Below are 24462 nucleotides of genomic sequence, written 5' to 3'. Positions count from 1 at the left end.
ATACGTGGCACTTTTCTAATAACTGGTTTAGTGAATGTAGGTGATCAGTAGTGGAGAAACCGGGACGGAACCCGGCCTGTTCAGGGGGTTGGTGCTTGTCTAGTTGTCCAGCAATACGACGTTCTATTACTTTGATGAATGCTTTGTACATATGGGATACCAGACTTATAGGGCGATAGTTGTTAATATTGCTCTTGTCGCCCTTTTTATGGAGCAATATTATGTTGGCGTGGGTCATCTGTTTGGGGATTTGTCCGGATTTTAGTATGCTGTTAAATAACTTTGTTATATGTGGAAGCAGTGTAGTTTTACCTAGAATTAAGCATTCAGTACTGAGACCATCTTCTCCTGGGCTTTTCCCAAATTTCATAGTTCGAAGGGCCTGATTTACTTCGTAGTCTGTAATTGGGTGGATGTTTTCTGTACAGATGTATGGATTGGAAACGGTGGCAAATTTGTTTGAGTTAGAGTAAAGCTTTTTATAGTAATCGGTGCATATTTCTAAAATTTTTTTATCTCTGCTATGTTGCTTGATGTTATTTTCATCCGTCAAACTGTTTATCCATGACTTTGTTCCTTGATGGATTCCCTGACGGGCTGTTTTTAGTGATGTATTTTTGTTTAGTGCTGTTTTAACTGCGGTGGTATTAAATGTTCGAATGTCACGTCTGATGCTACGTTTTACCATTCTGTCCAGGCTATTGAAGTCTTGGGAGGCTATAGATAAATGCTTCCTTTGTTCAATTAATTCTAGTGTATTGTGCGAAAGTTTTTTATGTCTATGGTTATTGGTTTTAATTTTGTTGCTAGCAGATCTTACGCAATGTAGGATTTTCTGGTACTGATCTTCTGTGTCATCGGCGTCAATGGTAAGTGTTTTAAATTGATTCTGCAATTCTAAATTGAATACCTCATAGTTGTTTGTTATGTTGAATCTGTCGAGGTTCTTAATTCGGGTTAGGAAAGTCTTTTGACGCAAAATTTTGAATTTGAAAGCTAGTTTTGCACGTACCGGTCTATGATCTGAACTGAATCTAATTTGGTTTATTGTACTTATGTCATTAATAATGTCTAACTTGGGAGCCAATACAAAATCTATTTCATTTTTGTGGATGCCATTTGGTGACGCCCAGGTCCAACGTCTCTGTTCTCTTTTTTTAAAATAGCTATTGCAGACCTTTAACCCTTGTCCAAAAGCGAAATTAAGAAGTCGTGTCCCACGTTCGTTTCGATCACCGAGTCCGTGTGGCCCTATAACTTGTTCATCACCCGCTTCAATTCGATTGCCCAGCTTTGCGTTAACCCTTAATTTGGCAGAGACTCTGGTGACATAAATTTTCCGATTTTACTTAATATATTGAATAACAGGTGTTTTTAAAGCGTCCGAAAAATATTTAAAAAAATCTAGATTTATTAGTTTTGGAAAAAAAATATGTCCGCCACAGCGGACTCTGCCAAATATTGGGATAAATTAATATGTCCGCTGAGGCGGACACTGCCAAACATACGGTCATTTAAAATAAACAAGTATTTCTTAACATATATTTATTTTAAAAATTAACAAATATAATAATTTTGTATGAAAATAAACTGACACATATTTATAGTCAAATATCATTATTTTAACTTTTTTCCGACTTTTTGGCCAGGTTGCACAATCAATCAATCAATCAATCAATCAAAATATTCTTTATTCAAATAGGCTTACAATAAGCACTTTTAAATTGTCAACAGTGTACAATATTCATCTTATTCTAAATATCAGAGCAATTTATTGGTGCAATAAACAATATTGTTTTAATACTACATTGATTTAATAAAATGATATCAATCTAAATTGTATAAAAAAATACTAGTATAAAAACTTCTAGAATAAATTCTAAATGTCAAAAAAATTGTGTAAAAATACATTGAATTATCAATATCATCATTAATAAGCTATATAATTAATGGTTTTCAGCAATACTTGTATCCCACAGTGTTTCATCATTCATGTAGTCTTGTGTGCTATAGTAGGCTTTAGAGATCAGTATACGCTTTACATAATGTTTAAATCGATTAAAAGACAGTTCAGTGATGGCATTAGGAAGTTTGTTATAAAATCTTACACAATTACCCATGAATGATTTTTTAATTTTATGGAGCCGAGTGAAGGGCACTGCAAGCTTATGCTTATTTCTAGTGTTTATATTATGTACATCACAGTTTTTCTTAAATTTACAAATGTTTTTATGTACATACATAATATTCTCATAAATATATTGACAATGCACTGTCATTATATTAATGTCCTTAAACTTATCTCTAAGTGAGTCTCTATGGTTCATTTTGTATATTGCTCGAATAGCCCTCTTCTGCAGAACAAATATGGTATTTATCTCTGAAGCACTGCCCCATAGTAAAATACCATATGACATAATGCTGTGAAAGTAACTAAAATAAACTAATCGAGCTGTTTCCACGTCTGTTAACTGACGGATCTTGCTCACTGCAAATGCTGCAGAGCTCAGTCTATTCGAGAGGGTAGCAATATGGGGACCCCACTGAAGTTTAGAATCTAAAGTTATGCCAAGAAAAACTGTACTATCTACCAGTTCCAATTCCTCATCCTTCACAACGACACTTGCTTGTTCATTTTTAGCATTACTCGTTACAAACTTAATACATTTAGTCTTTTTCTCATTTAACAATAAGTTATTAACACTAAACCAATTAACTACTTCGGAAATAGCATTGTTTACATTTTCACAAGTTTGTTGCTGACGTTTGACTTTGAAAATAAGGGAAGTATCATCTGCAAACAATACTATATCATGGTGGGTCTTTACAAGATATGGCAGGTCATTAATGTAGATAAGGAACAGGAAAGGCCCCAATATTGATCCCTGCGGTACACCCATAGAGACTAGTGACCCCGGTGAGCGCTGTCCATTCACGTCGACCCTTTGTATTCTATCGTGTAAGTAAGATTTGACTAAATTCAGTGCCGATCCTCTCACTCCATAGTAGTGCAATTTCCTGATCAGTGTTTCATGACAGACGCAATCGAAAGCCTTAGATAAATCACAGAAGATACCCAAGGCATCCTGTGACTCCTCCCAGGCATCGAAAATCTGTTTGATTAGCTCAACACCAGCGTCGGTTGTTGAGCGACCCCGTGTAAACCAAATTGTTTATTGTGCATTAGATTATTGATGTTAAAATGTTGCAATAGCTGAAATAACACTAACTTTTCAAAAATTTTGCTGAATGTCGGTAACACTGATATCGGTCTAAAATTAGTGGGGTCGGATGTGCTACCAGATTTAAATAATGGAATGACTTTACTGTGTTTCATAAGATCAGGAAACTCACCACAATCAACACTGTTATTAAAGATAACTACCAAGTCAGGCGCTACAATTTCTATTAAAGATTTAACACCATGGACAGAGACTCCCCAAAGGTCACAAGTTTTTTAACATTAATTGATTGAAATGCCTTAATTATATCTGAGGTACTAACATGTTCAAATACAAGGTCTCTACTACATTCTGTGACATTATCTTCTAACAATGTAACGGCAGATGCAGGTGATGAATTTAAGTGCCTAGTTGTGGAAACTGGTATATCAGTGAAGAACTTTTCAAATTCTGTTGCTACTTCTAAATTGGAATCTACAATTTTGCCATCAATTTTTAATTTCAGTTCATTTGTTCTTTGCTTTGATCGACCAGTCTCCACGTTAATTACTTTCCACGTTGCTTTAATTATATCGGAACTACTTTTAATTTTCTTGCTTAAATAATTACGTTTAGCGGTATGACAATCTAATTTAAACTGTTTCGAAAATTGTTTGACATGTTCTTTAAATTCATCACTCGTATTAAACCGCCGTTCCTCATACAAGGCATACAATGCACGTCTTCGTTGATGTAACTCTGCAGTTGCCCACTCACTAAAAACTGATGCATCACTAACCGTGACCGTTTTTGTTGTAAATATCGTATTATAATTTTCCATATATGTGTGAAAGAATGAATTATACATATCATTAGGACTCATGTTTGGAGACAGAACGGGTAGCGCCTGAACTAAACTCTGTTTCATTCTTTCCACGCGGTCCGAGGTTACTGGTACAAAAGTTATCTGTTTTTTCAAGGTATTTTTCCTAGCAGCTTCAAATACCATTAATTGACCTAAATGGTCGGACTCTAAATTGCTGATTACATTTTTTGTAATAGGAAAAATATCTGTGAAAATATTATCTATACAGGTTGCACTAGTAGCAGTCACTCTAGTAGGCTCCATAAAAATGTGGTTCAGATTACATGATTTGAAAAAATTCAACAGCCTACAACTTAATGTCGAATTTTCTAAAATATTTACATTAAAGTCGCCGCAAATAAGTAATTTCTTGCTGGAAGGCGATATTTTCAGTAGCACAGATTCCATTATGCTTTCAAATAATTCAAAATTACTTAATGGCGGCCTATACACGCACACAACAATAAATTGCTCCAATTCTACTGCACTTAGTTCTATAGTCCGTTCAACAGACATGGACACAATATCCTTGCGTTCCTTAAATTTTAACTGATTATTTATTATAATTAACGACCCACCATGTATGGAACTATGCCTGGTGAACGAACTTCCTACCTGGTGATTAATAAATTGAGGCATTAATTCATTATTTTTTAACCAGTGTTCAGTAATACATAAAATATCTATATAAAAATCCTTCATAAAAAGTTCAATTTGTAAATCTTTACCTCTAATACATTGAATATTTTGATGCACCAGGTGGATATACTTCCCTTGCTTACAGTTTTTTTCCTTATATTTACTTAAGTCTAGATTGCCAGAGACAGAATCTTTTGTCTTAAAAGCTAGTTTAAATCATTGGTTATGACTGGAACCAATTCCAAGTTCATACTTTGCTGCTCAATAGGAGCAGAATTGTCTGCCAAATTTTTGGCAGAAATGTCAAGTAAATAGGATAGCGATAATGCTATTTGTCTTTTGTAATAATTTGAAAGGTAACAATTACCTTTAGTCAAAAATACCATAGGCATATGGTATTTACTAACAAATTTGTTAGTGTCAATTATGCTAACCTTACTACTATATGTACAAAGATTATATAAAGCTATATTTAACTTATGTCTAGTGTTATTTTCTGCCTCTGACATTTGGGAACAGTAGGGGAATGTGAAAAAAATAATTTTATGCACTGCCATTGAGTTTAACTGTTCAAAGTATTTGACCAAATTATTTTTGTTCACATTGCCCCTATTTCCCATAAAGATAAGCAGTGTCGTCTGAGAATGAATATCACTGTCATTTAAAATTTGTTTTAAAATATTTTCAAAACTACTATGAGGCAAACAATGGTTGATTGTACTAAGTCCCTTTAAGTAAAAGTTTAGAAATGAGCTCATATCGCTTCCAATTTCATCACAGTACATAATAACATTAGGCTTAGGTATACATTTTAGAGAAGTGTCGAAAGAGCTACTACCACTTATATGCTGTTGTTGTAAACTGTCATACAGGCTTGGGTAGAGTGTGCTGGTTGACAAATCCCCGGTCACCTGCTTACATGCACATGACTGGGCATTGGTCAACGACTCAAAGCGGTCTGAATTATGCTTTATCTGGGATATTAAGTCATCCATAGCCAAAGAATATTCATTAATAACTTTTTTTGAACTTTCATTTATGCCTTCCAAAGATTTTATTGAATCCTCCAAAGTCTGAATTTTTGATTTTAACGCCTGTGTGTCAGTTTCACGACAGGCCGTGATCACGACAGACTGATGTGACAGTGATGTCCCAGCAAAATGTCGTCGAAGATGTAAACAACACAAAACTACCCGAAATTAATTATATCAATGTTCGGGGCAGACAAAGAAATTATAAATTTTGATCTACCCAGTTTTCTTTAATGTTTATTGCCCCTCGCGCGACATGTAAAATTCACAATATCCGCGCACTACGTATACCTAAAAGTGCCAAAATTTTAACTGCTTGGTCCAGCACCACACGCTGTTGGATTAAATAAAAAATCTAAGCATAAAAGCTGGCCACCAAAACAAGAAAATCAAAATAATAAACAAAACAATATAATAATTTGTTACAACACGTGTCACCGCAACATTGGCATAGTCCGCCACGGCAAAGTCACCAATGACTATATTCCAGGTACCTCGCAGCTCTTCGCAGGCTTTATTCAGCGATTCGTAGAAATCTTCTACATCTTCGTTTGCGTAGGATGACGTAGGAGCGTAGGCCTGGACTATGGTCAGGGTGTAAGCTTTGGTTAATCTAAATTTTAAAGTTGCAATTCTATCAGAGTAGCCCCTGAACTCCATTATGTTGTTCTTCCATTTTTTCGCAACTAGGAATCCTACCCCATTTTGACCGCTGTTGGTTCCGTAATGGTAAAAGATGAAGTCGTCTCTGTCTGTGGTTTCCTCACCAGCTCTTCTTACTTCTGAGAGTCCTATGATGTCCCATTTGATATCTTTTAAGGCGTTTTCTAACTCTAAAAGACGTTCATCTCTTAATAATGTGCGTACGTTGTATGTCAGTATGTTAAGATTATCGAAGTCCGTATTTCGTGCCAGATTTGTATGACGGTGGGGAGATCGTAACGCCCGGAGATTCTTAGCACCCCTGGCCCCCAGAGTTGCTCGGTTACCGTCGTCACCAAGTCTCTGGGTTCCACCGGGCCCTCGGGGCCGTGACGGGGAATTCGACATTTTCATAGGGGGGTTTGGACCGTAAGCCCACCACGCTGGTCCAGTGCGGGTTGGTGGGTCGCCAGAGCCTCGTTCGTTGATCGGCAGGGTGTACCACGAGCAGGTGAGGATGACTTGGGACCTGAGAGATGTTGTTTGGGTCCCCTTTTTGATATTTAAGTGATTTTCCACCCAAAACGAAAACAATATTTTATTTTTAGAAGTTAGTAATTCTGCATTCAAAGGTTTTTTAAGAATTTCTTGCTTTGACTGGGAATCTAAAATACTTAAATATGAACAAAGTAATCTTAACTTTTATGATGCATCCTATATTGTGAAAGCTTGATATTTCCTTTTCATTTGATTTCGATTGGCTTTTATTAATGGTTGTCTTCAGTCTTTCATCACTAAGGGACAATCTAAATGTAAAAAAAAGCGATCGTTTTAGTTTAACCTTTCATAATATCCGTGATTACCTTTTTGACTTTTCCGAGCTCCCGATATTTTACCGCAGTTACATGTAGCATCATCACGGAAAGTCCGTGCGTTCCCCATGATCATGATGCATATTACTGCGTACTTTACTACTACCGTCGGAAGCTCGATAAAAACTAAAAAGTTAATCACGGTCTATATCCCGGTCAATATAATGAATTCAAAACCCTTTCATAATGAGTCAAAGCAGGTAAATTTACATATGTATTTTATCATAATACACATGTATACACAACATCATACAGCCTTCAGTACTGTAATACACCTACCTGTTTTATAAGTCCAGCTTATTATTATTTACTACAATATTAATTTGTTTTCTTGCTCCCGAATTCTCCAGAACGCCTCCGCAGTTACTGATGTCTTGTTTGCATCATTAACTTTACTTTTTAAGTAGACTTTCCTGCTAATATTTGAGGCGGTCTTCTATTAAATCGTTCAGCCCACGCTGACATGGAACATGATGGAGATTAAAAAATGACAAATAATTTTTCAGCTTTGCCTCAAATTGTTACCAAGGCCACTCGTTTTTTTTACCTCTTTGCTTAAAATAATATAATGGATGAGGCGATTTAAATAAAAAAAAAATAAAATAAATATTGAATTGGTGAATGCTTCTTTACTATATGCAAGACTATCCTATAATATTTATTTACTTATTTACTAATGCAGTTGAAGCGTTAAAGGAACGCCACATAGCCCATACATTATAAAATGATTTTGGCATAATTTTGTTTTCTCACTGAATTGAGTTATTTTCGTCACAGTTATCAATTTTTTACTTCAACTTCATTACATCATTACATTACGTTATATTTGAACACAGTAAACAGAAAAAATAGTCCCCATTAAATTCAAATTTGGAACACGAGTTTCCTTCCACACTCGCGCGGATGAAATAAAACTCATACGTAATAAAATTACTTGAAGAGAAATGTCGTTACGCCTGTAATTGCATTGATCATGTCGACGCGATAAAGGTCAGCGGCGATTAAATATGGGATGAAATTTTAAAGCGGATGATATTTGAGATTTTATTTTTGGATGTAAATGAATGATAAATTTCATTTTATGATGAAGGATTGTTCAATTTTAAAGGAAGATTTTGTAGTGATCTGAACCCTATACTCGTTTCTATAAATAGTAATCTCAGTGTTCTATAGGAACATTAAACAACTTTACTTTGACGGAACATGGTGCTTATACATAATATACGTTACTGAAAAGGTTCCTACTCAGATTGTTATGAAAGGTACCTTAATATTAGCACCTGATTAGGATTACGGATCGATGTTATAGAATACGAAGTAGCCTTATCGTTTTATAAGATAATTTCGAAACAATTTTGATAATTTCGTCTCTGCAAGGGCTAAATAGAGGGTTATCGAAGTTTAACGTTAAAAATAACATGTACACCGGCGAGACTGTTAAAATCATGGCCAACAAAACTTACACTTTACATCGCACCAGAACTAATATTTGTAGGTAAGTATGTCTGTGTGAAACTGTTCGCTGTACTGGAACAGGATCTGTATCGCTAAATTGTGACATAGAAGAGTTGGTAAAACGTCATATAAACTTTTCTGGATTTCGTCTAATTTCACAGTTATTAGAATAAAAAAACTTATTATTTCCTAGAACAGAACACTGTTTTGGTGGCGATGATACCGTTATTGGACATAATCTAACTATACTCGTTGATAGATATCATAAAGTACCTAGTGACTCATTGCAAAAGAGTATTTTTTAATATGTTTAATAAAATGTTGTAAAAATATGTTTAAGTGTAGGTATAATACATCCAAAAAAACTAAAAAAAAACGCTCGATTCTAAGCATTCGACGGGGCGGGCTAACGTGCATCCACTCTGTGCAGCGTCCACGTGCATCCACTCAGGACACTTGTATGAGCTTCGATTGTTTGACACGCATGCCGCCCGTCCCGCTCCGCTGCACGCCTATATAAGCGTGCACTCAGGCCTTCAGTAGGTATCTCCTCTCGGAAACCATTGTAAGTCACTAAGTAATAACTCATTCCGCCGTATTTTCATTTTACTAAACCAATTCCATTTTTATCATAACTAAATACCAGCTTTTCCTTTATGCCTTTGTCGCAAGGAAATTCTCAAACTACACAAATAAGCTAAAAAATAAACTACAGGAAAGTGTGCACCCGGTAAAGTCTGCATTCAAGTTTATTCCAGAGTAGCTTCAAGCATCGCACTTATATAAGGTGTCTTATAAAATGTTTTTCTGTTGCTTATCCGGTTACTGTTGGAATGCGTTATGCTTCAAGTTTTATTTATGAAATATTTTACTTTTGCTTGTAATTTTTAATAGATGTATTTTCTTTCCCCGTTCTCTTTGCGCGTGGGGTGACGTGAGAATTTCACCACCCACTTTCTTCCGGTGGGCGTCGTAGAAGTCGACTGCGGGATATGCCTGGCCGAAATTGTGGCGTAGGCTGGCAACCTGTCATTGCAATGTCACAATTTCATTTCCTTTCAAGCCCTTAATTTCTAAGAGTGGTACTGAAACTTGATAAGTTTATAATATATGCTGTGTCTCCCCTTTATGAGATACTGATGTGATTGTATGAATGTATGTATGAAACTTCATTTAATAAAAAGTATTCATACCTAATGCAGTCTCTAAACTTTTAAGAAAATTTGACTTATATATCCCTATTACAAGCAATAATATTCGTCAAACAGGTTTCTTGTGGAACTGAAATAAAACTGCCGAAGTTTTCGCGTCGAATCTAAAACCAACATTAAAACTCATTTCAAGTTCCGCTAAAAACGTTTTCGTTTCGCTCTGAAAGGTAAAGTAAAAATATTTGTAGGTACATATAGCTAGGTACTAGTACCGCATTGCCTACTTAAAATACCGGGTAAGTGTAATAAATAGGACCAGCCAATCCAGCCACACTTTGCAAAGTGACTTTTGAAGCCATAAGGAACAACTTTTATTATGAAATTGAAAAAACAAGAAAAAAGTTTATTGTATAAATTAACAATTTCAGAAAATTATGGGACCAATGGCCCTTTGAAGTTGTACTGAAAAAGTATTTTCACTCACGCAATACGTAAAACCTTTTGTAGTTCAAAAAGTAATTTTTAAAATATATCTGTGAGAAAAAGAGTAAAATGTTTACTGAAGAAACAGTTACATTTAGATCAGATTCATATTTAAAACAGACCGAATAATAGACCAATTAACCCGGCTCTACCACATCCAAAAGATTTGCTAATTATTGGTTTAATCTTTCATAAAGGGTGAGTGTTGAAATTTACTGTAATTAATTTAGCTATAGCAAGCAAAAGTGAAAATTACACTTTATGTGAGGTATAAGCACCAATTAGTGTGTCATTCATAATGAGCGTGGGGTTGCTAGGCAACCGACGTTCCTGGGTGTGTTAAACGAACCAGAAATATCTACTTGAAATATCATCAACAATAAGGTTTATATCAAGAAAAGTGATCCTAATTTATTTTCATATTTTCCGAACTATAAATACGTAATTACGTATACTTAATATAATATATTTTCTGGGATATTTGATTAAAAATCACAGATATTTGATTCGTTCACAAAAATAAGAATGTAAATACGTCAAAAATCCTGCGAAACTTTTTATTTAAATTATTTATTTTAGTTATTTTGTAAATAACTTAGAAGGAGACACCAGCCACTGTAATAATTATACTTTTTTTGAACAAATAACCATTTTTTTCTCTTTTTTTTTAAATGGAGCAGGAACTGCATGACCTTGTTCCTCCTTCCCCGTTCCATCACCGGACGGACAACCAGGCGCGGGGAGCGTTTTCACCCTTACGTTGTCGACTAAGTTTCATTTGCACGAAGAGGTTTGCCTCTTCTTTCCTAATGCGAACTGCTAAGGAATGGAACATGCTCCCCATCCAATGGAACATATTCCCGGCCGAATACAATCTGGGTGAATTCAAGTCAAGAGTGAATAGGCTATTACTGAACCAGTGAGCTACAACCTCGGCCTTGTCGTCACTTTCCATCAGGTGCGACTAAGGTCAATCACTGGCCAGTTTATAATAATAATAAAAAAATAGAAATAGGAAATCAATTTACACCAAATTGAATTGCTGGGCGTTTCGTTCGTTCGCTGCGTTCTCGCTCTGTCAATAACCACATAAAATTTTTATTAAAAAAAAAACCGTAATAGTGACAAACATGACAAAGAACACTCCCAACTAATTCAGCTTTCAAAAAAAAAAACGAAATCCAACACTATTCATCCGTTCGAAAGCTACGATGCCACAGACAGACACACACACGGACAGACCGACAGACACGTCAAACTTATAACACGTCGTGTTTGCGTCTGGGATAAAAACCAAGAGAGCAAACCTGCAATCTACAGCGACCGTAGATAAAGTACACAGCCAAGCAAAATTTAGATTAAATTCGCGCAGAGATAGAAAAATGAAACGTTATTTTTTGACACAATAACGATTTCAGCTGGCTGGATAATTACTCAGCTGGAACGTGTTCGGGGTTGAGACTAACTTTATTTTTGATGGTTTATAAAAATACTTAGTTAAAATAACTGTAATCAGAAAATACACAAACACTTTAAGACGCTACGGGAGCGAAAATGCTAAAATAGAAAGGTGTCCTCTTTTCAATTTGGGAATTTCAGTTAAATATACTAGTGTTATTAAGTAGATTTATCGAAAAAAAATGTCCATTAAGAACAACTCAGTTAAAACATATTGCGAAAAAATCTTTAAAATCGAGGTTCCGCTCTCGACTGTTTCCTCCTTCAAAACTTATTTAAACGGAACTAAATATGAGAATCTGAATAACAATGAAATAATCTGTGTCGGACTGTTTAGATTTTTAGGCTAATTGTTACCGATCTTGAGTATCACACCTTTTCTTGAGCCATATTGAAAAAGGTCGTTTTTAGAAATTTTTGATTGGCTCTAGCGTCCTTTAAAATAAAAATAGCAAAAAAATCAAAACGGTCCGACACAGATAAAAATAATTATAATCTGTGTTGAAAAAAACATTGCTCTGTCGTCTAAAACCAGGGAGGAAGTATTCGAGAGCGTTCGTATGGAGATTTGACCTGTATCGTATCGTCTTAATTACTACTTGTCTTAAATCTGCTTCTACTGTATTTAGTTAAATTACTTAATGAAGAAATAAAGAGCTTTTAGTATTTCACTACTTAATTCTATAGCTCATTGTTGTGCATCAGTTTGCATAACACATTTTATAGGAATTTCTAATGCAACTTATGTATTCAAAACGCAATCCATACTAATATTATAAATGCGAAAGTGTGTGTGTCTGTTTGTTTGTCCGTCTTTCGCGGCAAAACGGAGTGACGAATTGACGTGATTTTTTAAGTGGAGATAATTGAAGAGATGAAGAGTGACATAGGCTACTTTTTGTCTCTTTCTAACGCGAGCGAAGCCGCGGGCAAAAGCTAGTCCTCTATAAATGACATTTACCTAGTGTTTGCGCCACAGATTTCGCAGACGCATCTACTTCGCATGCCCGAACTCAGTCAAAACATCTAGGTAACCCTTAGTCCGTCCGTCGGTTCCTACTCACGGCTTTGGTAGGTGGAAAGTCAAATAAAATTCCATTTAAATCATAGAGGAATAAGTAAGGGAAGAGTTGTAATGTATAACAAGATATGATGTTACTGATGTGGATGGGCAGCGCCACGGGATGAGGTGTAGTTAAATGATAGATACAAGTAGTAGGTAAAGCGTAAAGTAATGAATCCCAATCAATTCCATTTATTGTATAAAGGTGTGCCTATATATACATGTTTGGGTTGTCGCTGACTAAGCAATATGCGTTATGTCGCAGTAAACCATTGTGTTACTGCTAAACATAGAAAGTGGCTAATATGCCATTACAGTAACTCCATACATCAGTAAATTCGGGTTATGTGTAGTGACATCTAGCGACAATCATGCGTCAATCACGCGTCAAATAGCGTAAATTATCAGTACTGCTACTTGTCAATAGATGTCGCGACGAACGAAGAGTCTAATGCTCACCAATTTTTAGTTAATATTACAATAGTGTTAATCATAATAATTTGACGCGTGATTGACGCGTGATTGTCGCTAGATTTCACTATAAATAACCCGCATTTACTGATGTATGGAATTACAACTTCCCTTACTTATTCCTTTATGATTAAATAAAGTTCTGTGGTTTTCACAGTACCTTCACTTCTAAATACTGGCCTAAATCTAGTTTCCACCCATCCCCAGCTTGATATATGACCACTTAAACTTCTAAAACATAAAGTTCCAAGATAGATAGACCCTACTTGATCAAATTATTCGACTTGGCGCCGCCTCAACGGATGCCAAGTTTTTTTTAGTTTTATTCGGGTAACGATGTGGTTATCTCCGCTGCACGCTGGTAATGAACAGAGACGTAATGTATGTAGCTGTTAGTGGTTCACGCAAGTCGCTTGCCAAAAGATGTTATAAAAATGTAAATGTATTTATACTGTGGGCCATTATTTTAGAAATTGCTGAGACAACGATGTGAGCAATTTATAAACTCTGAAATGCGGACACAACTAATCATAACAAACAATGTTTCTGCCAGAATTGGAAAAATCTTTTTTGGCAAGGTTAGTAACCTCACTTTGGACAGATTATCAAAATAATAATTAAAATATCGTTCAGATTTAATAATGCCCATAACAGAAAGTATTGGAATATCATTTACTGGTATGTCTGTTATGGCATTTTAGTATTTAAGTTGTTTGAATAAATGATAGAAACTGATGAGCACAAGATTATCCTTTAAGTGTAAGAGCACTTTAGTTAATAGGATACCTAATCTTAAAATAGCAGAATGAGAAAGGCCAAATATAATATTTAAGCACTATGTTGAATATTTAGGTTCTATAATGATAAGTATTTTAGTGACTTTACCTTCTCATTCAAAGACGTAGGTTTCTCTAAGAACGAATTCAATTATTTTTATAGAAAATATTTTAATTTATATTTTTTAAGTACAAAAACAAAAATCTATAAATTGGAATAAATACCTATCACATAGGCACAAAAAATAAATGACCATGGTCCAGAGCTGGATTTGAACCAATGTCCTTATTTAACCAAACGGATACCTAAATCGCTCGGCCATCAGCAGCGGGCGTAGCACACTAGTTGGATAAACTTCGCATCGCATCGGTGCGTCCCTTTCGCACTTACAAATAGTGCTAACGGCCTGACGTTATATCGTTTATCACGCGACCATGCTTGCCTTCCTGGTCACAGTGACAAGGGTCAACAATCCTTGTGAAAGAAAAAAAAAGAAGGAGGACGATGGTTATGATTCAGCTCTGGACATTTTAATGCCTTAGTATTTTTTCTTTGTATATGGCATTTAGTTCTGAGATAAAACCTAACTTTTCAATCGAAACATTATTCCCGTCCCTATAGGTACACGATGATGCCCGGTGGATCGACGAGGTCCAGAAAGACCTGTGTGACCTACAAGTAACTGAATGACATCCGATCGCACAGGAAAGGAGCGAATGGCGGATTACTCTGAGATATTTAAAAGAATGTAACCAAATAATTGGGCCATTTTCGGGTAGATTAGATACAACAGTTATCGATTAACCAACCAAATACAAAACCCAAGCGTATCTGTCACTGATCGTCCTGTCTGTAACCTTCTTATTTGGACATTGTAATATTTTCGTTTACCATTATCTGGCATAAGGCGTCTCTTGAGGGTAGATTATGTTTACATTTAGTTAAATATCTAAAGATACAAACTATAGAGTGGGAAGACAAGATCCACTTCGGGTCGCCGAGCTAGCGAAGCTAGTAAGTATACTAAGTACTCCTACACGAGGAAGTTATATGGAGCGATGATTTTTTATGGCCACTATTCGAGTTGTAACGTAAAGGTTAATGTAGCGGGAATCTAATAAGTATGCTACTTAATTGGAACAACGTTATTACGATACATCGTGCTATTCGGAAGAACGCGAGCCTTCACTCGTAATGTTAATAATTATGTTGTTAAAGATTATATTTGAGAAATCTACGCGTTATATTGTATACAGGGAGTCATCATTGGAAGTCAGTCCATATGGGATAGAAAATGTAGGTTGTTGGTGTAGATTCGTTTTTTATGAAGATAAATATACGAAGTCGCCAGCCGTAAGTAGCCGGATCGTTAAATTGTGTTGTAAGAACATACTATTTACTTAGTATGATTTGAAAATAAATAGTGACACACAAAAACGTACATTTTTCTCCTATTCTCATTATAAAGTCGATACTGATGCAGTCTTTCATCGTATTTTGTAGGACGCGTTCGTATTTGTCGTACTAGTTCAGTCAGCGTTAGTACTTCTTGGACTGAAACTGACTGAAATAGCAAGATACGTTCGTGAGTTTCAGTGAAAATACGAAGGAAAAACATTCTGCACTACATTCTGGTTATTTTTAACTACTTACAACAAAAATTCCGTCCAGAATTGAACTATAACTTAAACACCAATTATACCCAGACATCTACAATTCTACACATACACGTACAACCAGCACTACAGACACATACACTAGAAGACCCTCGGGACCACTCAGCATGATGTATGGGCATATCGCGAGATCGCGGATCACTAGCATTACGTAGATTAACTGCTGTTGTTAGATTCTTTGTCGCAAACGAAATCTTTTCTAAATATATCACTTTTGGTAAGTATTTGAGGTCTATAGCACAAAGCTTAGGCCTACTGGAAAATTTTAGTTTTTTTTACTAAGTAATTGATAATAAAATTTAAACTAACATTATTTGCACTCATAATTTTAACATTAAACGTGACTTAATCGCGTAAATACTTACATTATATTTGGCCCGACGTTTCGAACATCACATTATGTTCTAACCCGAGGCCACGAACATAATGTGATGTTCTAAACGTCGGGCCAAATATAAATGTTAGTGTTTACGCGATTAAGTCTCGTTTAGTTCTAAAATTATATACATAAGTTTATTATGTATGAAAACTATTTTTTTTTTCGATTTAAAAGAACACGGTGTAGAAATACGTATACAGTCATCAGCTTACAAACCGGGTGGGCCCTGTAACCAAAGCAAAAAGTTAAACTGCAGGCTAAACTCCATATACTGACCAACAATTGTTCAACGACTCTTATATAAAAATATCTTGCATACCTAAGTATTTTGATTTTTATGACCCTTAAAAGTTTTTCGTAAGTGGTAATGACCTATTGCAAATTCTGTTACGTAAGCGTGACAGAAAACGTCAATGACAACAATAATGACGTATATGGAAGCTAAAATTTTGTATGAAGAATTAAAAAAATAAAGACTTCATAATTTTTAAAAGTCTCTGAACAAATGTGGGTCAGTTTAATGAGTATAAGTATAGTCTACATTTTATTTTTTTGCTTTTGTTACAGGCTCCACCCTGTATATTTTTCAGTCATATTGACGCAAAGGCAGCCGTGCTATTTATTAGGTCAGTAGTAGCACACCTCGGACACTGGCGATCAAATATATAAAAGAGGCGCGTTCCTAGCACACAGTCTTATCTCGTGTAGGTGAATGCGTACCATTCTTGTATGAGTGAAATATGACAAGTCGACTGTTCGCGTTTTTGACCGGCGGTGACTGTGAGGTAACCGAGAGGGGGTGTGCGGCACTTTCAACGGGGAGTGGGTGTGGCCATACTGCACGATAGTTCTCTTTATTATACTGTGGTAGTAGTAAGGATAGGCTAGGTATTACCAAGTGTGGCTTCACAGAGCCTTCAGATTTGCTTCACACAGCTCAGCCCGATTCCATTATACGACAGCGACACGCACTGATCTAATAGCTTTGTGTCGTGTTTGATACCGTCAAAGGCATTTTAGGAATGCAATCTGTACTAGTGGACAACTGGCTTTAGCTTGCTATTCAAATGAAATTAAAAGCATGTGCGAGGAATCCTTCATGTTCAATTATAGTAATTGGTGCCTTGTTTTCAGTGAGATATTACGTGTAAGGATATATATGTATTCATATCAATCATATATTCTATCATATCAATTTCATTCTCAAAATATTCTATTCGAATTGTAATTTTATTTAAATGTAACCTACATAATATATGTTATTGTAATATTGACTCTTAATTTTATAGATGTTACAAATATGTTTTGAATTGATGATACAAAATAATTTATTCCCTGTTGTTGACATGTAATATTTTAAGAATATTATGAATAAATGAGTATGAGTATGAGTATGAGTATTATATTATGTTAGTATGAAGTTTAAATGTCAGATTTCATTTCATAATTTTGATGTGTTTGAGCATTTTGTTAAACCTTCACTACATTGAAGTACAAACTAACTAGGTGTTATGAATATTCAAAAGTTCAATATTTTATCATAACGAAGTTCATCGCTAGGTACTACTTTGTTCTAAGAGACTCGTTGGTACAAATGTTATTTTAAATATCAAACTTAGTACGAGCACTTACCTGCCGATCTGAGAAATGAGCATGTGACGAAGCATTTAAGCGCAAATTGAGAAATCTTTTGTTAGATAACCCCATGTACTCTGTAAATGAGTACATGGATTTGAATTTTTAATGACTGATGACATTATGATATTTTTCTCTGTTATATAATATTTTCTTGCTTTGTGATAATTTCATGATATTGTAACTTAATTTTATTAATTTTATTTAGCTTGGCATGTGTATTTTCTTTCTTTGTAAATGACGATCCTTATTGGGAGACATAATTATTTTTATTTGAATTTATTATGTATTTTTTTACGATCATGAGATGATGAGAAGATAAACATAATTTTGACATGTAGCAAATTTATAGTGTAATTTTTATCATGAAATAAAGAAATCTAATCTAATCTAGTCGATGAAATAAAGACGTTTCCTTTACTCTACTACTACTTGTCATCAACTGTCATCGCAACCATTACTGACGAGCAAAATCCAAACATTAATTACTTGGTGAAAATGAAGAGTGGCTTAAAAATCACTTCTTAATTTATCGCCCGCTTAAGTAACGATTTTTTTTTTTTAATTTCTTGCCCGTGTCTTACACGGTGTATATCACGTGATTACATGAAAGGACAGTTAGAGCTAACTAAAGTTGGCCAGCCAAAGTTGGCCAGCCAAACTTGGAAAGAGCCATCAAAGATTAACAGTCCCGGAAGCAAGTCGACGGCGTTGATCAAATTTGAAACTTGCGCGGCTCCATTATCCATGCTTGTTACTGACTAGCCGGCTAACCAAACCATTGTATGTATCGTATATTATGTTACATGTAGGTCACATTTCATATTAACTAACTGAATTACTTAGTTAAGTTTATGTTCAGAATGTATAATTGCTGCATACATGATAACTTTACTGTTTTGGAATTCTTGTTCAATAATTCGGTTTTAGGACACTCGTTTAAGTAATCTAAGGAAGTGAAATCCAGTCAAACTTTTTAGATTATAATTAGTAAAAACGTATACAATAGTACATTACGATACAAGTGCGTAAAAAAGAAAGTTCGAAACGAGTGGCGATAAATTAAAACACGACCGAAGGGAGTGTTTTAAATCGACACGAGTTACGAATTTCCTTTTCGCACGTGTATCGTACGACGTTTTTCAGTACAGATGGCCTCGTGTCGTGTCGATTTAAAACACTCCCTTCGGTCGTGTTTTAATTTATCGCCACTCGTTTCGAACTTCCTTTTTTACGCACTTGTATCGTAATGTACTATTTTATTCTTCATGATTTTTTCGAGTACGATCTTACGGGAAGTAAATATCAATCGCCATCTTTCAAAAAAGTAAGTTGCTCCACGTTAGTGCGTCACACACATTATCCGATCCGATATCGGATGTCGGACCGATATCCCATACATTACAGGCACCATCTTGATTTTTTTCCATTGAAATCCTTCCGATATCCGATATCGGATCGGATCATGAAAAAACGGACTTAGGGCCGGTTGCACCAGCACACTTTGACGCCCCCTTCATCGTTAAAGATGGCTCCGACGAACGTTAACTGCTTATTTGCGTTGCACCATGCCATCCGTCAGTAAAAGGGTTACGATTCATTTAACCGGTGCCAGAGCACCGGTTAACGGCTCGTATTAGGTAAATCTAGGAACCAAAATGGCGGCCAATGTTTTGAATTTGTCCCGTATTTCACGATTTTATGCTTATTTTAAAATAACTTGAGCTATTAGCAATGTAAAATACTTATAAAACGTTTCAAACAGTAAAAATGTGGAAGTAACTAAACATAAAAAAGTGACAGTGACACACCAGAGTGGTTTTTAAGGTTATTTTAATTGCGCGACGATTTGTGTTTGTAAACACCTTTAATTTAATTTATTTTGTTAATAAATGTGTGTGTTTATATTTAGATGGAGTGCAGAATGAGCTTCAATTGAATATACAATCAGATCGATGCTGTAAGAAATTCACAAGTGCGTCCTATGAGATCAAAACTCGACAGCAAATAATGAAAACTATTTGTCGACAATACAGTCTTTAAAAGGGTCTTGGTATATTTGGAATCACGAATAAAATGATAAATATCCTGGAAAAAGTTGTGGATCCACTATGACATCCGAAATCAGGGCGACAATAACGACAAACATTGTATAAAATCCGACCTTCAAAATCGTACCTCGCGACAGGAATCAACTTTCGTTTTAAACTATACACGTCCATGAGACATACGAAATGAAGTATTTTAGTGTGAAGTAAATGTGTTGGGACAATCTACACAACTTTTAGGCAACAGCATAATAAGATATCAGTGAAAAAATGTAAAGAAAATGTTATTATAATACTTCTGTTCATACCTACTTACCTGTGTTTTATTTCTCCTTTTATAACTTTTTCATAAACCTATAATGCAAAAACTTTGCAGTAGTCAACTTAAATTATTTACATTTAACATGTTCAGTGCTGGCGTCACAGTTTTGAGACCAAAATAATCCTCCTCCTATGTCGGTGACACAGCGAAGTTGACTTATGCCAGTGGCATAGGAATGAGAATTTATTTGTTTCTACCAGCATAGTGTTGGCTTTTAGTAAAACAGTGGGATGAATGTGAATTCATATTATTCATAAACATTCCGGGCAGAGAGACGCGATCTTGAGTTTGACTAGTGCAAAGGTAAAGTTGACAATCAAGCATGTATTTCAGCTAATTAAATACATAAAGCTAACCAACATGAAAGGGATCATCCACATATTACGTCACACCAAATTTCAGGTTTTTGGACCCCTCCCCCCCCCTATGTCACGCTTTTTTGTATCCCTTTAACAGGGCTTGTCACATTTAGTATGACCCCCCCCTCCCCCTTACACTGTGACGTAATATATGGATGACGCCAAAGCAATAAAGATTTTATCCTAAATAGTAAGTATCTGCTTGAAATTTACTTTACTTGGACCTAAATTTTTCATGTCGGTCAGGGATACATTCTTAACACCAAAATGTTCTAACAATTTTAAAGTATTATTACCTACTACTAAAAGTCCTCAAATTGTATTTCATAATTTGTGTTGCTTTGATATAAATGATGCAGCTGAACATTTCTAAAATAAACCAGTCTAAGATTTCATAAGTAGGCACATATAGTTCTGTACTTATTTTTCAGCATAGTGTTGAGGGTGGGCTTGTGAATTTTGTGGCATGTCAGAGCGTTATCAGACTTTTCAGTAGCAGTATATATGGGCAAAATAATTTCTAGTTGTGTCATGCTAATTTGGAAACTTTACTTACTATTCTGGAAAGAAGAAATATACCTATGTGAAATTAAAACAGTAATTTCATGGGTAATTTATCTACACCACACCTCAAAAAAAGGAAATTATAACTTGAATAAGCAGATAGTTATAATAAGAGTATAGTGGGAAACAATGACTATACAGGAAGGTAGATAAAATCCTGTATTGTTCATGAATAAAGTACTAATTATCATAAACTGTGGCACTAGATAAGTTAAAAAGAAAGAAATATTATAGGTAGAACCTTATTTTTACAGATTGACTGAGTTCCATGATAGCTTAATAATGTTTGTGTTGTGGGTTACTCAGACAATAATATAATTATGTAAACACTTGATAACATAGAAAACTTACATACTTACTCTGGAAAAAATGTGTCTGCCGGCCACATTTAAACTATCAGTGCTGTTCTCTAACATGTGAATAAATGGATTGATCCCAATAGATGCCAGCCTCAAACATATTGCAGTGAAAATGTGGTCTTTAGAATAAGCATTCAATTTCCAACTTTACAACCACAATTTTCAATGGGTTGGGGTCTATTAGTGTGAGACAGTATAGTTATTTGGCCTTTACTCTCCCTACCTAAACAGGATATTAGTGTGAAATGGCACATAAAGTAACAAAAATATATTTTATTAACAAAATTGAAATTCTGATGATAATAATTTGTAAAACATTATTTTCTACAAGTTTCTTCCAGACTTCCAGTTAATTTCATAGTATAATTTGTTGATTTCTAGAACAGATTCACTTGTAGAACTTTCATCTTGTAGTCCATATCAAATGGTGTAAATCAACTCTGAAAAGAAAGCAATATGTAACTTATTATTATATTTAGTACTTAATAATCCTTTTCAAACACAACAAAATTTAAGTAAAAGTACATAAATAAACTTAAATGTCTGCTACTACAAACAGTTTTGTCATTAATCTTATTGGAAATATTGCCATAGGCTGTGTGCTGTGTATGACATTGAACTTACCTAGTACTGCACCAAAAGTATGCTAATTTGTTTCATAGCCAGTTCACGGAATAAAGGCTATGCATTTGGGTAAGAGGTCTGTAATAAGCTACCTATAATTATTATAATACTCATGAGAAAACTTGCCTGGTAATTGGTTCCTTCATTCCTTGTTACAAAGGCTTTTAGGTTGGAAATAGCCACTTGAAAGTCGTAGAGATGCATCCTTTTCATGCGTCATGAATATACAAATAAGATAACCACGAACACAATTGTACATAAGTGGTGTAAATTGTTAAATATTTCGATAAGAGCTGCAAGGAAAGTTTAGTTTGCGCCAAAGTTTTTTTTTAAATAAAGATTTTGACATTTATATGATTGGGTTGCTATATGAAAAATCAATTCTACCATAAAAATGTTGGTAGGATTTCATTCACGACCTGACATCACAGTTAGCGGTTACGTGCAGTAATTTTTGGGTTGGTGCAACGCAATTCATTAACAAATCGTTAAGTCCCCCACGTAATCGGTAAAATTTTACGAACAGAGCCTACATTTACAGGTGGTTTGGTGCAACTGGCCCTTAGTCAACTAAATTTTATTGCTTCAGACTGGGCCGGGATGCCCGCTTCACTTCAATTTGTATGGAAAGGAAAGTTTTTTTCGCATGGGATTTACAATGGCAAAGTGTTGATAAGTCGCTTAACTCAAAATAAGATAAAGGCAAATTTTGCTGAAAGGGTAGAGTGGACTTCATAAAGGAAGTTTCAGGAAAATTTACCTTTACTTAATATTAAAATCTCAATATTTTACAAATCGATTTGACCGAACCTAAAGTTCAAATTAAGAAAAAAAAGTTTTAGTACAAAAAGTACCTACTGAGGTTGACTAAAGTATCATACCGACCGTTTCCGAGAATTCAAACTATGGTAAGCTATTATGAACTACATTCTATGCCCACCTTGAAAGGATTACAGATTGTAAATACAAACATGGGACTCAATCGCGTACAACATTAACTATGCTTTTTGAAACTAACCTCCGACGTTTCAAGGACGGCGTTTACCGGTGCTCTCGTAGCAGGCTCAATCTATAAAGTCCCGTTTTCAATTTTAAGTATTCAAGCGTACTTAGCGTCAATGGGATCAAACATGGCGCTTCATCAAGCAAGTTTAACAGCCCTTGATCTATACTCACACGGATGTTTGAGTAGTTATCAATATTGAATCATTGATGAATTCTATATTCCGTCCCACAGCTGGGCACAGGCCTCCTCACACAAGTGAGAGGGCTCGAGATAGCTCCCAACTGGCGCCCAACTGGGGACTCAGATAAGTCCCCAGTTGGGCGCCATAATTATATGTCCCCAGTTGGGCGCCATAATCACCACCGCTTATCAATATTGGAAATAAAACCGCAACTATATTAAATTTTTTTTAAGAAGCAGAAATGTCTGCTTATGAATCTCCACTTCCATTCATTTCATTTCACTATATTGCGTGTTATAGATAGGTAGTTCATGTTAGTTACTTAAAGAACGTGCATGAAACTGGCTTGCCTGGGGCAGTGATATGAGGTGAGAGGTCGTTGGAAAATATTGGTATTATGTAGTCCTGCAGAACGGAGCAGAAGATCAATGCTTCTTGTTAATTTCCACGTAACATATATGCTGTATTATTTATCGTAATCATTTTTTATGTGTTGATTAAATTATTGTAGTAAATATTTTTAATACTTAATTATTTCAAAACAGTGATTTAATAAATTATTAACTGTCGATCCTGGATCACGATTATTCTTTAAAAAAACAATCGATATAAATTGTCTTTTTTTTTTTAGATAACAGACACTTCTTATTTTAAACATTCACCTAAATCGTCGCCACATAAGTATTACAAAAATATTCTTTGTAATTATTCCTACCTAATTTTATTTTAATTTTAGGTTGTAATTTTAACGATTAACCACTAACTTTATTTCAAAATTTCCGTAAATTGCGTTTTTTTTCACACCAGATATTAAAAAGATATTCGCTTACCCGAAAACTTTTTCTCTAATTCCCATCTACTATTTTACATCTGCAAATTCACCTAAAAAAAATTACCAAACCTTCGCACAGTCCTTAACCTTACCACCACACAGAACTCACCAACGAACAGACCGAACACCAGTAGGACCGTCATGTCTCGCACATCACTCGCGCCGCGTGCGGTCCGCGCAGCCTCCGGGACTAGACTGCGGGGGGCGCCGTAATTAGGGGCGCGCTATGCGAACGCATTATCTGTGGAAAAATTGGACAAACATGTTGGTCATTAAAGATATGTAATTTTTTAAGAGATGAGAGATGGTAGACTACATCTTGAGAGGCTCTCGCTAGGCTGCTGGATGGGTCAGATGCAGAAGGCGATGATCGAGGCGGTGACACGGTGCGGATAGTTCGACGGTTCCG

At 35.3% G+C, this 24462-nt stretch overlaps 1 protein-coding gene across 1 annotated transcript in view; it reads right to left on the bottom strand.

Moving 5' to 3' along the window:
• The window catches only part of LOC125233520, a 60816-nt gene extending 36582 nt beyond the window's left edge, over positions 1-24234 (bottom strand). The window contains exon 1 of the mRNA XM_048139565.1: positions 24163-24234. Coding sequence (XP_047995522.1) covers positions 24163-24196 — 34 coding nt within the window. The 5' untranslated portion in view covers positions 24197-24234. The remainder of the gene's footprint in view (positions 1-24162) is intronic.
• Between the last annotated feature and the right edge of the window lie 228 nt (positions 24235-24462).

This window comes from Leguminivora glycinivorella, chromosome 14 (genome assembly GCF_023078275.1).
Source record: "Leguminivora glycinivorella isolate SPB_JAAS2020 chromosome 14, LegGlyc_1.1, whole genome shotgun sequence".
NCBI classification, from domain to species: Eukaryota; Metazoa; Arthropoda; class Insecta; order Lepidoptera; family Tortricidae; genus Leguminivora; species Leguminivora glycinivorella.
The sequence above is the reverse complement of the archived record's forward strand: the minus strand, read 5'-3'. Positions and strand labels throughout refer to the sequence as shown.